The 16,227-nt window shown below is 62.4% G+C and overlaps 10 protein-coding genes across 10 annotated transcripts; 6 read left to right on the plus strand and 4 right to left on the minus strand.

The window, feature by feature from the left end:
• Positions 1–28: 28 nt before the first annotated feature.
• On the minus strand, positions 29–1,044 carry COLE_04265 (uncharacterized protein; the record flags this gene model as incomplete). Its single annotated transcript, XM_018424147.2, has 4 exons — positions 29–237; positions 318–398; positions 561–755; positions 975–1,044. 4 exons carry the CDS (start codon positions 1,042–1,044, stop codon positions 29–31), a joined length of 555 nt encoding a protein of 184 aa, XP_018276298.1.
• A 184-nt stretch (positions 1,045–1,228) lies between these two features.
• COLE_04266 (uncharacterized protein) lies at positions 1,229–1,887 on the plus strand (the record flags this gene model as incomplete). The annotated part of the gene is made up of 3 exons (XM_018424148.2): positions 1,229–1,535; positions 1,600–1,738; positions 1,776–1,887. 3 exons carry the CDS (start codon positions 1,229–1,231, stop codon positions 1,885–1,887), a joined length of 558 nt encoding a protein of 185 aa, XP_018276299.1.
• Positions 1,888–2,460: 573 nt separating this feature from the next.
• COLE_04267 (uncharacterized protein) lies at positions 2,461–2,934 on the plus strand (the record flags this gene model as incomplete). Its single annotated transcript, XM_018424149.2, has 1 exon — positions 2,461–2,934. One exon carries the CDS (start codon positions 2,461–2,463, stop codon positions 2,932–2,934), a length of 474 nt encoding a protein of 157 aa, XP_018276300.1.
• Positions 2,935–3,137: 203 nt separating this feature from the next.
• COLE_04268 (uncharacterized protein) lies at positions 3,138–3,861 on the plus strand (the record flags this gene model as incomplete). Its single annotated transcript, XM_018420968.2, has 3 exons — positions 3,138–3,360; positions 3,404–3,492; positions 3,529–3,861. 3 exons carry the CDS (start codon positions 3,138–3,140, stop codon positions 3,859–3,861), a joined length of 645 nt encoding a protein of 214 aa, XP_018276301.1.
• Positions 3,862–5,081: 1,220 nt separating this feature from the next.
• COLE_04269 (uncharacterized protein) lies at positions 5,082–6,285 on the plus strand (the record flags this gene model as incomplete). Its single annotated transcript, XM_018424150.2, has 6 exons — positions 5,082–5,101; positions 5,138–5,157; positions 5,191–5,261; positions 5,297–5,369; positions 5,666–6,013; positions 6,161–6,285. The coding sequence occupies 6 exons, from the start codon at positions 5,082–5,084 to the stop codon at positions 6,283–6,285; spliced, it is 657 nt and encodes a 218-aa protein (XP_018276302.1).
• Positions 6,286–6,532: 247 nt separating this feature from the next.
• On the minus strand, positions 6,533–8,979 carry COLE_04270 (uncharacterized protein; the record flags this gene model as incomplete). Its single annotated transcript, XM_018419746.2, has 3 exons — positions 6,533–7,800; positions 7,833–8,586; positions 8,653–8,979. The coding sequence occupies 3 exons, from the start codon at positions 8,977–8,979 to the stop codon at positions 6,533–6,535; spliced, it is 2,349 nt and encodes a 782-aa protein (XP_018276303.1).
• A 172-nt stretch (positions 8,980–9,151) lies between these two features.
• Positions 9,152–9,340, minus strand: COLE_04271 (uncharacterized protein; the record flags this gene model as incomplete). The annotated part of the gene is made up of 1 exon (XM_018424151.2): positions 9,152–9,340. The coding sequence occupies one exon, from the start codon at positions 9,338–9,340 to the stop codon at positions 9,152–9,154; it is 189 nt and encodes a 62-aa protein (XP_018276304.1).
• Positions 9,341–10,263: 923 nt separating this feature from the next.
• On the minus strand, positions 10,264–11,047 carry COLE_04272 (uncharacterized protein; the record flags this gene model as incomplete). Its single annotated transcript, XM_018424152.2, has 2 exons — positions 10,264–10,436; positions 10,492–11,047. The coding sequence occupies 2 exons, from the start codon at positions 11,045–11,047 to the stop codon at positions 10,264–10,266; spliced, it is 729 nt and encodes a 242-aa protein (XP_018276305.2).
• Positions 11,048–13,253: 2,206 nt separating this feature from the next.
• Positions 13,254–14,381, plus strand: COLE_04273 (uncharacterized protein; the record flags this gene model as incomplete). Its single annotated transcript, XM_065626335.1, has 6 exons — positions 13,254–13,353; positions 13,404–13,529; positions 13,574–13,595; positions 13,660–13,828; positions 13,886–13,967; positions 13,999–14,381. 6 exons carry the CDS (start codon positions 13,254–13,256, stop codon positions 14,379–14,381), a joined length of 882 nt encoding a protein of 293 aa, XP_065482416.1.
• Positions 14,382–14,957: 576 nt separating this feature from the next.
• On the plus strand, positions 14,958–16,172 carry COLE_04274 (mitochondrial 37S ribosomal protein bS1m; the record flags this gene model as incomplete). Its single annotated transcript, XM_018419747.2, has 1 exon — positions 14,958–16,172. One exon carries the CDS (start codon positions 14,958–14,960, stop codon positions 16,170–16,172), a length of 1,215 nt encoding a protein of 404 aa, XP_018276307.1.
• Between the last annotated feature and the right edge of the window lie 55 nt (positions 16,173–16,227).

A 16,227-nucleotide genomic window follows, 5' to 3' on the forward strand; every position in this document is an offset into this window, starting at 1 on the left:
AAAACCCTTGACATAGCATACAACCCTACTACTCCTCCCCGATGATCGACAGCTTGCCGCGCTGCGCCGGCGCAACCTCGCCGCACTCGGGACACCTGCGCAGCTCCTCATCCGCCACCCATTTGTCGAGGTGCGGCTTCATCTGCGTGTCGATGTCGCTGCAGTGGAACTGCACCTGGCGGACGACGACGAGCTTGTCGCCGTGTGCAGGGTTCGGGCAGAGCCAGCGCATGGTGTCTTATGGTTAGCCAGAGACGTACAAGGCTTCGGCCACGCGTCACGGATGCGTATCTCGTGCTCGCGGAAGAGGCACTCACCAATCTCGGTGCCGGGGCGGTTCATCTCGATGACTACGCCAACAGTGTTGGCTGGGCGGCGCGGCGAGTGCGGCGTGTTGGCTGCGGTCAGCTGCGCTCTGCGGAGGTGCAAAGCATTCCCGGTCCGACGCCGCCGTTTGGCGATCGTCGCTTACGTCGTTTACGCAGGCAAGTCGCCTTCCGCACGCCTACCTGACCCCATCAGGGGCCTCTCTCTCGCCGCCAACGCCTCCGTCCACTTACCAGGCAGCAGGAACATGTCGCCCTCGTTAATGACGATTTCGCGCAACTTGCCGTCGTCGATCACCACCAGCACGATCGCCCCCTTGTACTGGTAGAACCACTCCTCCGTGGTGTTGACGTGGAAGTCGGAGCGCGTGTTGGGCCCACCAACGATCATGGTGAAGAAGTTCTCGCCCTTGAAGATACATTTGTTGCCTGTGGTCAGCGAGGCACTGGCAGTGCAAGAGGACGGGGTGGACGGAGGAAGCAGCTTTCGTGCAAGGCGCCAGTGACAGCCTGCTCAGAGAGGCGTTCAACGCGTAGCAATCACGCCGGGCTATCCATGCCAACCCCGTGGCCGCGGAGGGGTTCCCGACGCGTCTCCGGAGACGCGAGCTGGGACCGCTCATCGGTCGCGTGCCGCTGAGCACTTACCAACAGGCGGCTTGAGGAGGTGCCCGTTCTCCTCGAGCCACTTGGGGAAGTTGATGGGCGGCGTGATCATGGTCGCTGCAGACGTATGGCCAAGCGCCGAGCTGAGAAGTGGAAAGTACAACGTTCGGAGATCTCAGGAGACGTAGTCAGCATTCCGGAACTTCATGACGCGTTCCGTTACGGCCGGCCTCCACCGGCCTCCGAGCCTCCGGCACCAAGTTCCTCCACCTTCTTCTCATCCTCGCCACCACATCATGTCCACACAAACCCAAACGAAGGGCAAAACCCTCCTCGTGACGGTTGGGAGCACCCAGTTCGCCGAGCTCTCCGATGCCGTGCTGGCTGAGTCCACGATTGCTGCTCTCCGCGCCGCTGGCGTGAGCACGCTCATTGTGCAGCTCGGATTCGCACCTATCCCGGCGCACGTTGCCGCCGTCGTGGGCCGCGAGGGCGGGAAGGGAGAGGTTGGGGGGCTGCGCGTCGAGGTCATGCGGTACACTGGCTCGCCGGGGGAAATGGACGCGCTGATGCGCTCGGCGGACGGCGTGGTCAGCCATGCAGGTGAGTTTCCCATAGTCCAAGGCCGTCCAAGGCCGTCCAAGGCGAGCTGTCAGCTCACACCTAGGCTCCGGGTCCATCCTTGCTGCACTCCGCATGCCTCGCCCGCTGCTTGTAGTGCCGAATGACGCGCTCATGGACGACCATCAACAGGAGCTGGCTGAGGCGCTAAAGGAGGGCGGGTATCTCTCAGTTTCCGATGTTGAGTACGCGTCTGTAGTCGAGCTGGTCGGCTAACTCCAGTCAACTTGCCGCGGGCGTGCAGGAAATGTTTGGGACGCAGCACAAGCCGTTCCCGCCAGCCAAGCCGGAGCGCTTTGCGGCCATTCTCGATGAAACGGCGGGCTTCGTGTAGCAGCCTCAGCCTGGGAGCTGACTTGTTTTTCTTGGGAGAAATGAGCTGCAGCCATCGTGTAGTACAATTAAGATGTAGCATCAGTTGCACCGTCTATGCTGGAAGGATGCACACGCAGCAGAGACATGTACGACACATGGGCTACAGTGTCAACTCGCAAAATGGTAGGCTGAGGAACTGAATCCTCTATTGACGAGAGTGGGATTCGAACCCACGTCCGAAGACTGCGGATGTTCATATGAACACCTTAACACAGCGCCTTAGACCGCTCGGCCATCTCGCCGCACGGGAGTGTTGTTTGCACATTTCCTCATCACCCGGGAAGAATTCGGATCGCGGCAATCTACTTCTTGTTACCCGGGCCTCAATGCAATGGACATGAGTGGTCCGCTCGCAACGCCAAGATGCGGGGCCGGCTGTCAGCCGTCCACCGATCCACCGAGATGGGAAGTCGAGACGAGGAACGCGACGGGTATACCGCGGACCACGGCGGCGCAAGCTGCACAGCTGGGCTCGCTGAACAGCTCGTATGTCTGCCCATCTCCCAGTCATCCGCCCCTACACCTTTACACGATGTCCACCGCTGTCTCGAGCTCCACGCCTTCCACCAGCACCGGCGCACCCACAGAACCACCCACGCCCACGCCACACGCAGCCGACCTTACAATCACGCATGCAGCTGACGCAACATACACGCGCGGCCTGCGATCCTTCTTCGAGTACCGGGACCTGGGCGTGCGCGCCGCGACCCGCGGAGGCGCGATCGCGCACGTCATCCGCGCCGTGCCCGGGACACACGCGAGCGGCGTACCGCACCGACACGACGCGAAGTTTCAGTTTGTGTATGTGCTCAAGGGCTGGGTCGAGTTCGAGTATGAGAGCCCGACTGCCGGCGAGACGGTGCGCACCCGACTCGAGGCAGGCAGCAGCGTATATCAGCCGCCGGGGATTAGGCACCGCGAGATCGCGCATTCAGATGATGTCGAGATGCTCGAGATCTGCACGCCGGGGGATTTTGGGAGCGAGGAGGTGCCGAGTGTCGCATAGAGATGTCATATTGTATCGAGCCTGATAATGGTGGTGCTTCACGGCCTATCGCACTTACTGGAGCTCGTCACTGGCCTCGGCGGCGGTACGGATATGAGAACGCGGGCGTTTCTGTCAGCCTAACTCAATTCTCCCACGGTCATCGCCTCCACAGAAGACGTCACTTTCTGCCGACTTTGAGGCAGCCATCCCACACATTCATCATGGGCGCAGGAGCATCGAAAGCAGCCCGCCGCCTCCCTACCAAGGCGCCAACAGCGACGACAAGCGGGACGGCTGACGCAGCAATGCGCGCCAGCCGCGCCGCAGCCGCGGAGCAGGCCGCAGCAGACGCGGCGCAGCCCCCGCCTCAGCCGGCGTCTCGTGGGCTCGAGTACGGCTCGCCGCGGGCCGAGGACGCGCCGTTCTCGGGCGAGAAGGACGACCGTAAGTCCTTCCCTTCTGGTGAGGGCAAGAGTGCTGACAGCAGAAATCCTCCGCGACGGCATGGACCCGCAGTTCCTCGCGAATTTGTCGCGGATGGGACAGGTTCGCGTGCCAGAAGCCTCGGTGCAGGTCGTCAGTCAATCATGGAGATGGAGGAGCTGACAGAAGCCGGCACGCGCACAGCGCACTCTGCATGCGCGCAATCCCGCCTACACAACACGGACACTGACGCCGCCGCCGGGAACTATGTCGGCCCAGACGCTGAGTGCTCTGTTGGATGCGTTCAAGAGTCTTCCTCCTGGCCGCGATGCCGAGGCGCTGTACAAGCGCGCAGGGATGACCAAGGACCAGTTGGCGGGCGTGAGGCGGTGGGTCAACTCGCCCAGCGTTGCGGACGAGGCGACACGGGTTGAAGAAGGCGCGAGCCAGGTCGTGCAGCAGATCGTCGAGTTGAAAGCTGTGTGGGTGGATGCGCGGGATAGGGACGCACCGAAGAAGTAGTAGGTGTACACTATGCATGCTCAGCTCTATGATACAGTGAGTGGGGATGTCACCGAGTACAGGTAGTCAGGCAGTGGTGGTGTGGGTGGAGTACCGGTTTGCCCCGGAATATTGGAGAGGGGAAGTGGCCAGCCGGGCGGAGGACCTCCAAGAAGCGGATGAGAACCGATGTTGCGTTGCAGCGAGGCCCGGACAGGCAATGTGCCAGCACCACAAGCGCATACACACCTATCGCCGGCGACTGCTCTTCGCGGCATCTTGCCCTGCCGCACGCCGCTCGCCCACGCGATCAAGGAACGCCTGCTTCTCCAGGTATCCGCCCGACTTGCGGTTCGCCGCGAGCTCGTCTTCGATGCTCTTCGATTTAGACAGGTGGCTGGTCCAGTCCATTTGGGACTGGGGTCAGCCCTCGCCCTACACCTCACTCACCTTCTCCAGCGTGGTCATCTTTTTGCCCCCCTCCAGGGCGGCAGCAAGCGCCTCGAGGCTCTGCCGTGGCCGCTTACGGCGCGGCTTTGGCCCCGCAGCAGGGCTGGCAGACGAAGATGACGCCCCACTCCCTCCGCTACCTCCACTCTCGTTCTTCTCACGCTCCCGCTGCAAGGCCAGCAGCTTGATCGCTTCGGGGTCGCTCGCACGCAGCTTGACTGTCTCGCTGGCGTTAGTTTCGCTCCGGGAAGGTGTGCAAACGCACTACACCGTCTCGCCCGCGAAGCGGCGGGGACGCTGCACTTCGACCATCTCCTCGTCGGCCACCTTCTCGATCTTGCGGGGCGCGGCGGCCTCAGCCTTCATTTCCGCAAGGGCTGCCGCCGCACGCGCGCGGCGCGCCTCAGCTTCAGCGTCGGCGACCTCGGCCTTCAGCTCGCCCGCATCGACTTCAGAATCGCTGTCGGTGTCCGAGTCAGAGCCGGAGGCTGAGCCGCGGCGCCGCTTGCCCTTTGCCTTGGACTTGGGCTTGGGTGCAGCGGGGACGAAGTCGCCGTCGTTCTCGTCGTCCGAGACGAGGTCAGCGGTGGCGAGTGTGCTCATTGTCATTGATGGTGGAGAAGTGGAAAGTTGATGAATCGAATCCAGGCCTTTCAAGATCGCGTGAGTAAATTGCTTCCGGGATGTAAACAATGCCTCGTGGCTGGGCGGATAAATCGGGATCGATCGATCGCGCTGGATCCCGACCACAACAACAACATCAGCATCACTCTCCCCGCGTCCACCTCACCATGTCCACCCTCTTCAGCCTGTGAGTTTGTGCTGAGCGCGATGTGGCTGACGGCAGCAAGTCTAACCAGTCGCGGAGTGCGTCCTGACAAAGGGGTGAGCTGATGCCAGCGTTCAAGCCAAAGAAGGCTGCCGAAGGCACCAAGCAGTGGCAGCTCAAGCAGTATGCTCAGCAGACGCTCGTGAGCTTGGGTAAAGGAGACGGGGCTGACGGCAGGGATCGGGTAACCTCCGCACCGCGGTGCAGCTGCCTGAAGGCGAGGACGTGCAGGAGTGGATCGCCGTTCACGGTGAGTGTCTGCGGACATGGCGCGGAGCAGACAATGGTGGCGAAGACAACGCGCTGGTGATGGGGAAAGGAGGTGTTGGCAGCACGCTGGCAGATGGCAGATGGCAAGCGGCAGGGTGTGGATATCGGGAAGTCACGTCTCCTTGCGTTGCAAGTGTCACGCAGCCTGCCAACAACCCGCTCCCTTTTGATACTCCGTCAAACGTCTGAGAGTGTGGGGGCATCTGGCAAGTTGCTGCTGCATTACTCGCGTCTCCGGCGCCTCTTCTGTCCTCCTTTGACACCCGCTGACCCCAGTCGTCGATTTCTTCAACCATGTCAACATGCTGTACGGCACCATCTCCGAGTTCTGCACGCCCGAGCACTGCACGATCATGAACGCGGGCCCCAAGTTCGAGTTCTACTGGGAGGACGGAGATACCTACAAGAAGCCCACGCCGCTCAGCGCGCCCGCGTACGTCGAGGCGCTCATGACATGGGCGCAGAACATCATCGACGACGAGAAGATGTTCCCCCAGAAGATTGGCGTCAAGTTCCCGCCGACGTTCATGCAGACGGCCAAGACGATCCTGCGCCGCCTGTTCCGCGTGTACGCGCATATCTACCACTCGCACTTTGATCAGATCTGCGCGTTGGGCATTGAGGGTGAGTCCGAGTCTGAAGCGATGGCGGAGCGAGCATGCGGGAGGACGAAGCACCCCGACGTGTCAAGTGTGGCTGCGTTTGTGGAGGACAATGTCTCACTGCCTCGCCCCCCTTTGGAGACGCCCAGCCCACCCTCGCTAACCCCAGCCCACCTCAACACCAACTACCGCCACTTCCTCCTGTTTGTCGACGAGTTCTCGCTCCTCAGCGACCGCGACCTGCTACCGCTCGAGGAGTTTAACAAGACGATCGTCGAGGAGACGAGGAAGTAGGCCATTTGATCGTCCCCCTCCCGTTCCGGTGCTTGTCACGGACACCTCATTACTTTTATCTGATTCAGCCCGCACGTAGCATTGTATGCACTCACGATCACGACGAGGGAGGTGGGGGGTGTAACCAGATGCGTCAGTCAGCGCAGTGGAGATAGCCGCGCCGCAAGGCATGGTCATGATGCCAAGCTTCGCCCGAGGATGACACTCGCCCATGCAATGCAACATGCTATGTAATCTATGTAAACATCTACGCCGCCTTGCGCTCGACAGGGCGCGCTGCGGCGCGGAACCAGGGGATTTCGGACAGCAAGTTCTGGTCAAAGGCGCTGACGCCGCGGGCGTAGATGGCGCTCGTGATCGCGAGCTCATCGTACACGATAGCAGGCACCTTCCTGCCAGCGAGCACGCTACTAGGGTGGATCTTGACGACGAGCGCGCCCGCCGTCTGCTTGTAACTCCCGTCGGCTTGGATGACTGCCGTGTTCATAAACAGGCCCGCGAGGAGCGCGGCGCCGACAGCGCCCGGCTCGGCACAGCTCTCGGGGTCGCGGCCGAACCGGATGGCGAGGTCGCGCAGCTGCGCGCGGATGCGTACGGCCTGCGCGAGCGTGCGCCCGTTCACATAGTTGGCGCGGCACCACGCGCCGACCCCGCCGACGCCACCGGCGCCTTCGCCCTCCTGCAAGTCTTCTTTGAGGGCGATGTACGCGCGCAGCACGTTCATGCCCGTGAGATGGTCGCCGTCGCGGTGCACGAACTTTGCGCGTGCGGCGGCCGCCGCGTCGCGCGTGTCCCCGCGGTCGACGAAGACTTGGCCGGCCACCACGAGCGAGAGCACGTCGATGATCTCGCTCGCGCACCCGCCCTCGAAGCCCGCGAGGAGGATGCGCGCGTGCTCCGGCTCAAGCGGGTAGCGGAGCATGTCGCGCCCGCGCGGCGTGATCTGCGTCGGGGACGAGATCGCGCCGAGGCCCGCGAGGGCGCGGAATGCCGCCGCGACAGCGTCCCGGCTCGGCGGGTCCAGGTAGCCGAAAGTGAAAGGGTCTTGGCGCATCGCGATGAGCTGCAGCACCGCGTTGGAGAGGTTGCACCGCTGGATCTCGGGTGTGTCGAACATCGCCATCTTGAAGAACGCCGCTTCGGTATACAGTCGCAGACACTCTCCAGCCATTTCGCGGCCCGCTCGCCCTGTGCGTTGCCATGCTGACGCCTGCGAAATGGGCGTCTTGCGCAGGTGCTCGATCGCGCCCGATGCGCGGTGGATGTACTCCTTCTCCTTCCGGAAGCCGGAGTCGACAACGAAAGCGATGCCGGGGATGGTGAGCGACGTTTCAGCAACGTTGGTGGAGACGACGATGCGTCGGGTCTTTGGCGGGACGGGCGCGAAGATCTTGGCCTGGGCTGTGGGCGGAAGGGCGGCATACAAGGGAAGAACTTGCAGGCCCTGCGCATCGGGAGGAAGCTCGTTGGCGCGACGACGCAGGAGCGCAACCACCGTCTCGATCTCGTCCGAGCCTGCTGTCAGCACACTCGAGGGCACGACTTACCAGGCATAAACACGAGCACTTCGCCGGGGGGACTCGGCTTGCGGTTGTGGATCATCATGACGGCTTCTGCCGCCGCTTCGATGAAGTCGTCGACAGGCTTCGTGACGTGGCTCGTCGCGACATCAAACATGCGTCCGGGGACATGGAGGGCGGGACACCCGCCGAAGAAGTCGGTGAACTTCTTCGGATCGAGCGTAGCACTCATGATGACGACCTTGAGAGGGTGTCCCATCTCCCTCCGCACCTCCTGGATCTTGCGCAGGCAGCCAAGGAGGAAGTCGGTGTTGAGCGTACGCTCGTGCGCCTCGTCAATGACTACGACGTCGTACCGGAGGAGAAGGTTGAGGCCGTCGTCCCCTGTCGTGCCGTTGGCCCTCTTCTTCCCCTTGGCTTTGCCCTTGCCCTTGCCCTCGCCCTCGCTCTCCTCCTTCAGCTTCCCGTTCGGCTCCTTCGCCTTGTCCTTGCCAAACTGCTGCGCGTTCGCGAGCTCGCGCATCAACACACCCTCCGTGAGGAAGCGCAAGCGCGTGTCCCGGCTCGTCACGTCCTCGAATCGCACGCTGTAGCCTACCTCTGAGCCGAGCACAACACCCATCTCGGCCGCCACACGGCTAGCAAGCGAGATTGTGGGTAGCCGGCGGGGCTGGGTGATCGCCACGCTGGGCCCATACGGCCAATGGCCCGCGGCGATGCTATGGCGCCGCAGCAGCTGGCCCAGTTGCGTCGACTTGCCGCAGCCCGTCTCGCCGATAATCTGGTGTCAGTGTGGTCCCAGCTCCTACCCCCTCCCTTGCAGCCTCCACCGACGTCTGTCACTCACCACCACAGTGTCATTCTTCACAATCTGGTCCAGGATGTGTCTTCGACCCTGGTAGAACGGCAGCTCGTACCGTGTAAGCAGCAGCTCGGCGGCGATTCGCGCGCGCTCCTCCTCGGCATCCTTGCTGCTCTTTGGTTTCTTCTTCTTCATCAACTTCTTCTTGCGCTTCTCCGCCCCGTTGGGCTGCCCATTCGCCTGGTGTTTACGCTTGCGCCCGTTTTGAGTAAGAGGCACCGGCTCGCCGGCCTCGCCATGCTCCTCGTCGTCCGAGAAGTAAGAGACCGCCTTGCCCTTGCCCTTGATGCTTGCTGGTGGGACTGGCGGCATGGTGTAGCGTGTAGGAAGTGTGGAAATATGGACAGAGGATGGCTATGAATTCTGGGCATCAACAATGGCGCGGAAATATTTGCCCCCGGCCGTGGTGGAGGCGGCCCGACTGATGGCAGGTGGCAATTCGGGGTAACAACTTCGAATTCATGAACACCCATCGCGCTCCTACTCATGCACAGACATACTGGTGTCGACGGCGCTGAGCGCCGCGCGCTCCTCTGCCGTTAGCTTGCGCCTTTGCTTGCGACCCACGCGCCTGCGCCTCCTCGATTTCGGCTTTGGCCGCCTCGGCGTCTTTAGAGGCGCGATCGAGCTCGGAGCAGGCCATCTCAATCTCCTGGGCCATCACGCGCTCCATGTCGACACTGTATGTCTCAACGGCCCCATACGCGGCTGCGATGATCTCATCCTGCGCCTCGAGGTCGGCGATGAGCTTGGCAAAGCGCGCACGGCTGTGGTGTCAGGCTGGGTGCCCGCCTGTGCGAGGCAATAGGAAGAGCTGCAACAATGTGCGGAGGTGGCCGTGGAAGTGAGTAGGAGACACACGAGGAGCAGCAGAAGGGAAGGTGCGAAGGCGCGGGCGGAACAGATCGTACCACTTAGCCTGGATGCCGCCGGCGCCAGCGTGAGCCTCCGCATACTCCTTCACCTGCTGTCAGCTTTGGCGCGGTAGGCTGACCTCACCGCGTTATCGTAGAACTCGGTTGCGTTATCAATGATCTTCTGTCCTCTCTTCTCTGTCTGGGCGTGCAGGCGGTCTGTGTAAATCGAGGGAATTGGGTGGCTTACCTTCATGAATCTGGATGAGGTTGGCGGTCTTGGATGGCCTGGTGTGAGTTCCTCGTCCGCAACGAGAATGCCTGCTCACTTCTGAGAGCGAGCGGGGGGCATGATGAACAGATGTCTGGTGTTGAGAGATGAGCAACGGAGGAAGTGCAGGGGGAACAAGAACGTTGAGGCGCGAGGAAGGTGCATCTACAGTATCAGCGCAGCCCCGAGTCTCGTCAACCGCCACATCCACTTCTCGGCCTCGTCTCAAACCACCTACTCATATACTCATGCTACTCATCGTCTCAAGCGCGCCTCAGCATGTCAATCCTCGCCGGCCTCCCCCTCATCATGCGCTCAGGTACAAGCTCTATACATGCCAGGTGAAGACATGGCTACCCTACAATTTGCCGTGTTGGAACGACTATATATATATACTACTACTTGCTGTGACTACTGCTCTACTACTACAACCCCCAAGGTGATGATGACAAGACGCGACGCGAGCATGTCTTACTCGCGCTGGTCCTGCTTACGCTTCCCCAACGCGGCGACAGCTGCTTGCAGTCCGTCTCCTCCTGGGGCGACACCGTGGGTGTTGACGAGCACAAACTTGAGCAGGTTGTTCTCCTTCTCGAGCGACGCCTTCTCAGCTGTCAGGGTAGCCACCTGCGCCTCGAGCTGCTCTGGAAAAAAGTCAGCGGCATGTTCCATGCTTTGGGTTTGAACAAAGAGACTCACTGGCACGATCCTCGAGAGCACGCTCGCGCTCCTTCTTCTTTGCGCGGAAACGGGCGGAGGCCTCAGTGTTCCTCCTGCGCTTGTCCTCCTCGACCTCGGCCTGCGACGCGCCCATCTGCTTCAGACGCTTTGCGCCGGTCACTCGCTCGGGCTCGTCATCGCCGATGGGTGCCGGGGTGGGCGCAGCAGTGTTGACTGGGGCGGCCGGGGTGCCTGCGGATGGGAGAGAAAAGACAAAGTTGGGGGGGATGGTAGGAGGGACAGTCTCGTTGGCGAATGCAGCGAGGAACGACTCGAGGGTTGGCGCAGCGGGTGTGCTCTCGGCAGCGGGCGTCGCCTTGTCCTCTGATGCGGGCGTAGGGGCGGCAACCTCGGCCGACTTGTCAGCCTTGGACTCCCATGCGGATGGGGCAGTGCCGAAACCCGAGCCAAAAGCGTCGGTGTTGAGGAAGTCCCAGAAGTCCTCTCCCTCGCCTGCTAGGGCCGAGGAGGGTGGGGAGGAGGTGGAAGGGAGGAGGTTGAGGCTCTGGAGATGGGGAGGGAGGTCGGAGTACATTGTGGCTGACGATGAACTTGGTGGATGGGAGGGAGAAGAACGTGCGTCGTTGTGCGGCCAGGTGGGGCCGGTTGCCTTGTCGGAGCTAGTACCGGGGGTGGGCGAGAGGGGTGGGCGAAGAGGTGTTGTTGAAGGCGGGAATGGGGAGGGGAGTGGTCGTGGTCGTCGGCGCGCGCAGTTAAGCAGCGAGGAGGGGGGGGGTGTCGACGTGGTTTTGGAGAGAGTTGTGGATGAGATGGAGTTGATGGATGATGAAGAAGAGGAGGAGGAGGAGGAGGAGGAGGGTGGGGACCGACTCAGGGAGGCCGAAGGGGAGGCCGAGGGAGAAGCCGGAGAGAGGCCGGAGATTGGATGCGGCTAAGCGCAAGTTTGCTGACACAGCCATATCTCACCTTCCCTCGGCCCTCGGATGATATCATTGGCCAGCAGTGGCGTGATTGCTCCCAGAAATGACACTTTTCCATCCACTTTTGCTTCCGCTCCCTCCTCGCTCTCCCTTTCGGCCCCGTCTAACTCGGTATACTCGAGCGCTAATGACATTTTGGTCCCGCTAATCTTTTTCCTCGGAGTCACAAGAAGTTTGGCCGGTTCTCAACGCGTCCACTCAGGGCTCATCCACTGACGTTCCATCTCCTCCATGCTCAATGCTCCATGACGCGCGCCAACCTCTCTCTCCGCTGCGACTCGGCTATCGTTCAGCTTCTGATGGCGCTTACAACATGGGATCTCAACGACCCATCTCGCACAGACGCTGTCTAGCATAATGGGTGGTGCGAGTGCACTTGTGTCTGCAGGCTCGACGAGGAGCGAGCGAGCCGCTCTGTCCTCGAGCACCGGAAGGCCCGATGAACCGGATTCTCGGGGTTGGACTCACCCGCAGTTTAGGGCGGCCAATACGCCGCCGACGCCACACTGGCCACTGGCCACTGGCTACTGGAACAGGCAGGGCCGCAGTTTGCCGGGCCGAGGCGGCTACTTTCTAATGTGGCTCCGTCTCGGACTGCAAGTTCATCGGAGGCTATAGCCATGGGAGTGGACGCTCGCTGACTCACATTGACACGGTGCTGGGCGGACGTGGGCAACGATGTTCTGGAGCTCGTGAACACTCGTGGCTTCGTATACACTCGCGAACCATGCTCTCATTCCTGCCCACCTCACATGTGGCCATGACGACGGCTGTGTAAGCAAGCAACAAGCCTACGCCACAAGCCACATCACATGATATGCATCGACTAGATCGTGGCTGAGTAACAAGCTGACAAGCGAAGCATTCCGCCGCACGCGTAGTAGATCGAGGTCGAGGGGACCCAGAGGAACCAGGGCGGCCGGACCGGATGTGGCGAGTTTACTCCCAGCTGCGAGGTGAATGTATGCAACTATGCAGCTGGCACCGTGTGTCGGCGTCATGAAGCGCATTGTACCCCAACGTCATGCAGCTCGCAGCGAGCCTCGACCTCATGACGCCCCGCCCCGCCTTGCCAAGATTCCGCTGCTTGCTGACATGAATTCTGACGGTACTCTGACGCTCCCGCAGTTACTTCCTGCCCGCATTGTTGTGAGTTGCCCGATGGTCTGGTTACTTTGTGAGACAAAGCACCAGCGACCGCGAGCAGCAGTGCCAGCATCTCTTGCAGCGACTGCGGAGTAAATGCCAACACAGGAGGAGGTTGCAGTCGCTATTGCGCGACGCACTCGTACATCGTCCATCGTCGTCTGCAATCCGCGATAAAACGAAGCCGCGGCGTCTACTCATAACCTCCAGCCGCAAGCGATGCTTAATAACCCCTGCCAGTCGGACATCGCTCATCATATTCACCGCACCATCCAGTGCCCAACTGCCACGCGATTGAGTCGAGTGACTCCCCCCGCACGCCCCTCGGCCGAGTGACTGCCCTTACCGAGTCGAGTAAAAGCTCAATCTGAAGATACCTCCTCGCTCCATTTTCCCCCAAACATACCCAGGTGCATGCCTGGAGCCACTCAGCGCTGCAGCGCAAGGCTTTTGCATCAATGTCATCGTGCTGATCGTCGACTGTGATGTAGTGCCAAGGTCGGGCGAGCCGACGATCGACGTGCCTGGAATACCCGGCAACCGGCCAACCCCACTTGCCCCGCATTCATTTCGACTTGTCATCTCCTCTCTCTTCTCGACTGCTCCGCATCTCGCTCTCTCTTCGCGCCTCACTTACGCGCGTCGCTCAAGATGATGAACTACACGCCCCACGCGGGCGCAAAGGTCGCGGACATCCTCTCGCTCGAGAACATCCGGCGGCAGCTCATCCGGCTCGAGGACACCATCATCTTCTGTGCGTCGCGGCGGCTTCTGCGCAGCAGCACAACAGCCAGCTCACATCAGTGGTCATCGAGCGCGCGCAGTTTGCGCACAACCCCAAGATCTACGAAAAGGGCGCGTTCAAGGACGAGATGGACTTTGAGGGGTCATGGCTGGACTGGTTCCTCCTTGAGACGGAACGGACGTGTGGTGAGTGATGAGCACAAGTTGCTGGGGTGCGGGGCTGACAGCAGCCAAGGCCCGCCGCTACACGAGGTGAGTGGCACCATGTCGCGCGACTCGATCTCCTCCACCCCCCGCTCCACAACACTAACCCCAGCCCCGACGAACACCCGTTCACGCCCCTCGAGCAGCTGCCCAAGCCCATCATCACGCCGCAAAAGTACCCCGCGCTGCTGCACGAACCGGCGGCCAAGCACCCGAGCGTGAACGTCAACCACCGCATCCTCGACTTTTACGTCAACCACCTCGTGCCCGGCATTACCGAGGTGCCGCCGGGATCGCCGCGGCGCACGGCCAACGGCACCGTGAGCAACCCGGTCAACCCGCTCGACGACGGCAACTACGGCAGCGCGGCGACGCGCGACGTCGAGGCGCTGCAGGCCATCTCGCGGCGTATCCACTTTGGTGAGTGCTCCCGCCGCGGCGCTGACAGCAGGCATGTTCGTCTCCGAGTCAAAGTTCCTCGCCGCGCCGCACGACTTCATCCCCCACATCCTCGCGGACCCTCCTAACACCGACGCGCTCGCGGGCCTCATCACCAAGCCGGAGGTCGAGGCCAAGTTGTTGGTCCGCCTCGCTAACAAGGCGCGCGTGTACGGGTGCGAGATGGACGCGGACGGGCGTGTCATCCCCATCCCCGACCAGGAGCTGGGTTTGCGCGGCAAGATCGACATTGACGAGGTCGTGCGCCTCTACCGCGACTGGATCATCCCTCTGACCAAGGACGTCGAGGTCGACTACCTCGTCCACCGCCTTGATGGGGTGCCGCAGGAGCAGATTGACGCATGGATGGCGGGGGCCAAGGCCAACGGCAAGTAGCGAGGCCACGGCGCAGGAACGTAAGCGACGGCCACGGAACAGCAAAGACAAGTAGAACATCATGCATGCATCAACAGCATAAAGAAAAGATATAGCTGCTCATAGGTGACCCGGAGTCCTAGGCTGTGAGACCTCATCAAGGTTGTTTTAATCGAGTAGCCGTCGCTCGACGCTCCTGTCTGGCCGCTGCGCGGTGGTAGCCTCGCCAAGGCCGAAGCCGAGGGGCTCAGCGCGCAAAGGAATTTATGGAGCGATGAAATTATTTGTGATTGAAAGAGAAAGATGCGGCGGCGGTCAGACTTTTGGTTCGCGGGGGGAGCGAGGGATTAATTGGGGTCCAATTCTTTTGGTTTTCTCCGCGGAGATCAACCGGATGGCCATTTGGCTGTCTCCTCCGAGCAGCAAAAGTCGGTCTGGAGTTGGCATCTCTCGGCGAGCTCGCGCAGCCTACCTCCGCTTCGGCCTCCGCTACGCTTCAACGCGCATTCTTCTGGACGCGGTTCACAGCGAGCACCACCGATCTCCGCGGAGCACCCTTTTCCCTCCTCCCCCTTCCCACCCCCCAACACCCCCGGCATGTCCTTCCAGCAACTCCTCAAGCGCTCGCGCTTCGCCGTCCACGACCCATTAGTGACGCGCGTGTACGCGAGCAACACGAGCAGCCAGCGGCACGGCGGCGACTTTGGCCTGAAGGCGCCTGTAAACCGCCCGCGGTTGTCGCGCTTCATCCGTCTGGGCAAGTCGATTTCGGGCTGGCGCTCGGGCGAAGAAGAGGCGCGCTTCATGGCGCAGTGGGCGGACGGGCGCATCCCGTGGGCCTCCAAAGCCGACCGGCGCCTGAAGCCTGCCTCCGTGTTCTCGCCGTACGCCGAAGACGAGCCGGCGCCGGAGGCCGTGACGCACGTCCTCCCGAACGTGGATGCGATGACCGAGCCCGAGTTCGCCGCATACCTCGACAGCGTGCGTGCGCGTCGCGCGTCCCTGCGCGCGGCCGTGTTCGCGGAAACCGACGTGCCGGCGGACGAGGCGACGCTGGCGCACGCCGCCGCGCGCGGCATCGCGCGCGACTCGGCCAGCGCCGACTTCCAAGTCGACGAGACGCAGCGCGACCTCGCCGCGCCGCACAGCAGCACCATCCAGCCCCGCCCGCACCGCCTGCACGGGCTGCAGTACTCGTCTGCGCCGGCCGCCGGCGCGGCGCTGCACGGCCGCGCGCTCCCCGGCCGCGCACTCGACCGCGTGCGTGCCGGCGGCCGCTTCCGCGCCCTCGAGGGCACGAATGCCGAGTGGGTCGTCGGCCTCGGCGGCCTCACGGCGACGGGCAGCAGCGGCGTCTCGCGCGTCACGGACAAGGCGAGCCTCTCGCAGTTCGATTACTCGCGCGAGCGGCCCGAGCGCGGCGTCGCAAAGTTCGCCGTCACGGAAGCGACGGTCGAGGCGCCGCCCAAGGTCCTCGCCCTCGGCGTCGCGGGCAAGCGCTGGCTTGAAGCCCCGCACTTTTCGAGCGCACGCCGCCCCGCTCCCCTCCAGACGTTCCGGTTCGACTTGCGCGTCAGCGAGGACGAGGGCGCAGCCGACGCCGCGGGCGAGCGCATCGTCCCCGGCTCCGCGGCGTGGGTCGCGCGCGAGCCGTCCCGCGGCCTCACGGAGACCGAGGGGGCTATGGGCGTCCTCGGAGGTCCGCGGGCTGCGCGCCCCTCGCTCGCCCAGCGCCGTAACTCGACTCGTGCGCAGAGCGACACCATCGACTCGCTCCTCGCGCGCATTGCTGGCTCCGCCGGCGGGAGGTAGTAGCATTATGCATTGATCCGCTCTAGATAGCAGCGTCGAGCTGGACAGCAGCGTT

This window comes from Cutaneotrichosporon oleaginosum, assembly GCF_008065305.1.
Source record: "Cutaneotrichosporon oleaginosum strain ATCC 20508 chromosome Unknown ATCC20508_contig03, whole genome shotgun sequence".
NCBI lineage: Eukaryota > Fungi > Basidiomycota > Tremellomycetes > Trichosporonales > Trichosporonaceae > Cutaneotrichosporon > Cutaneotrichosporon oleaginosum.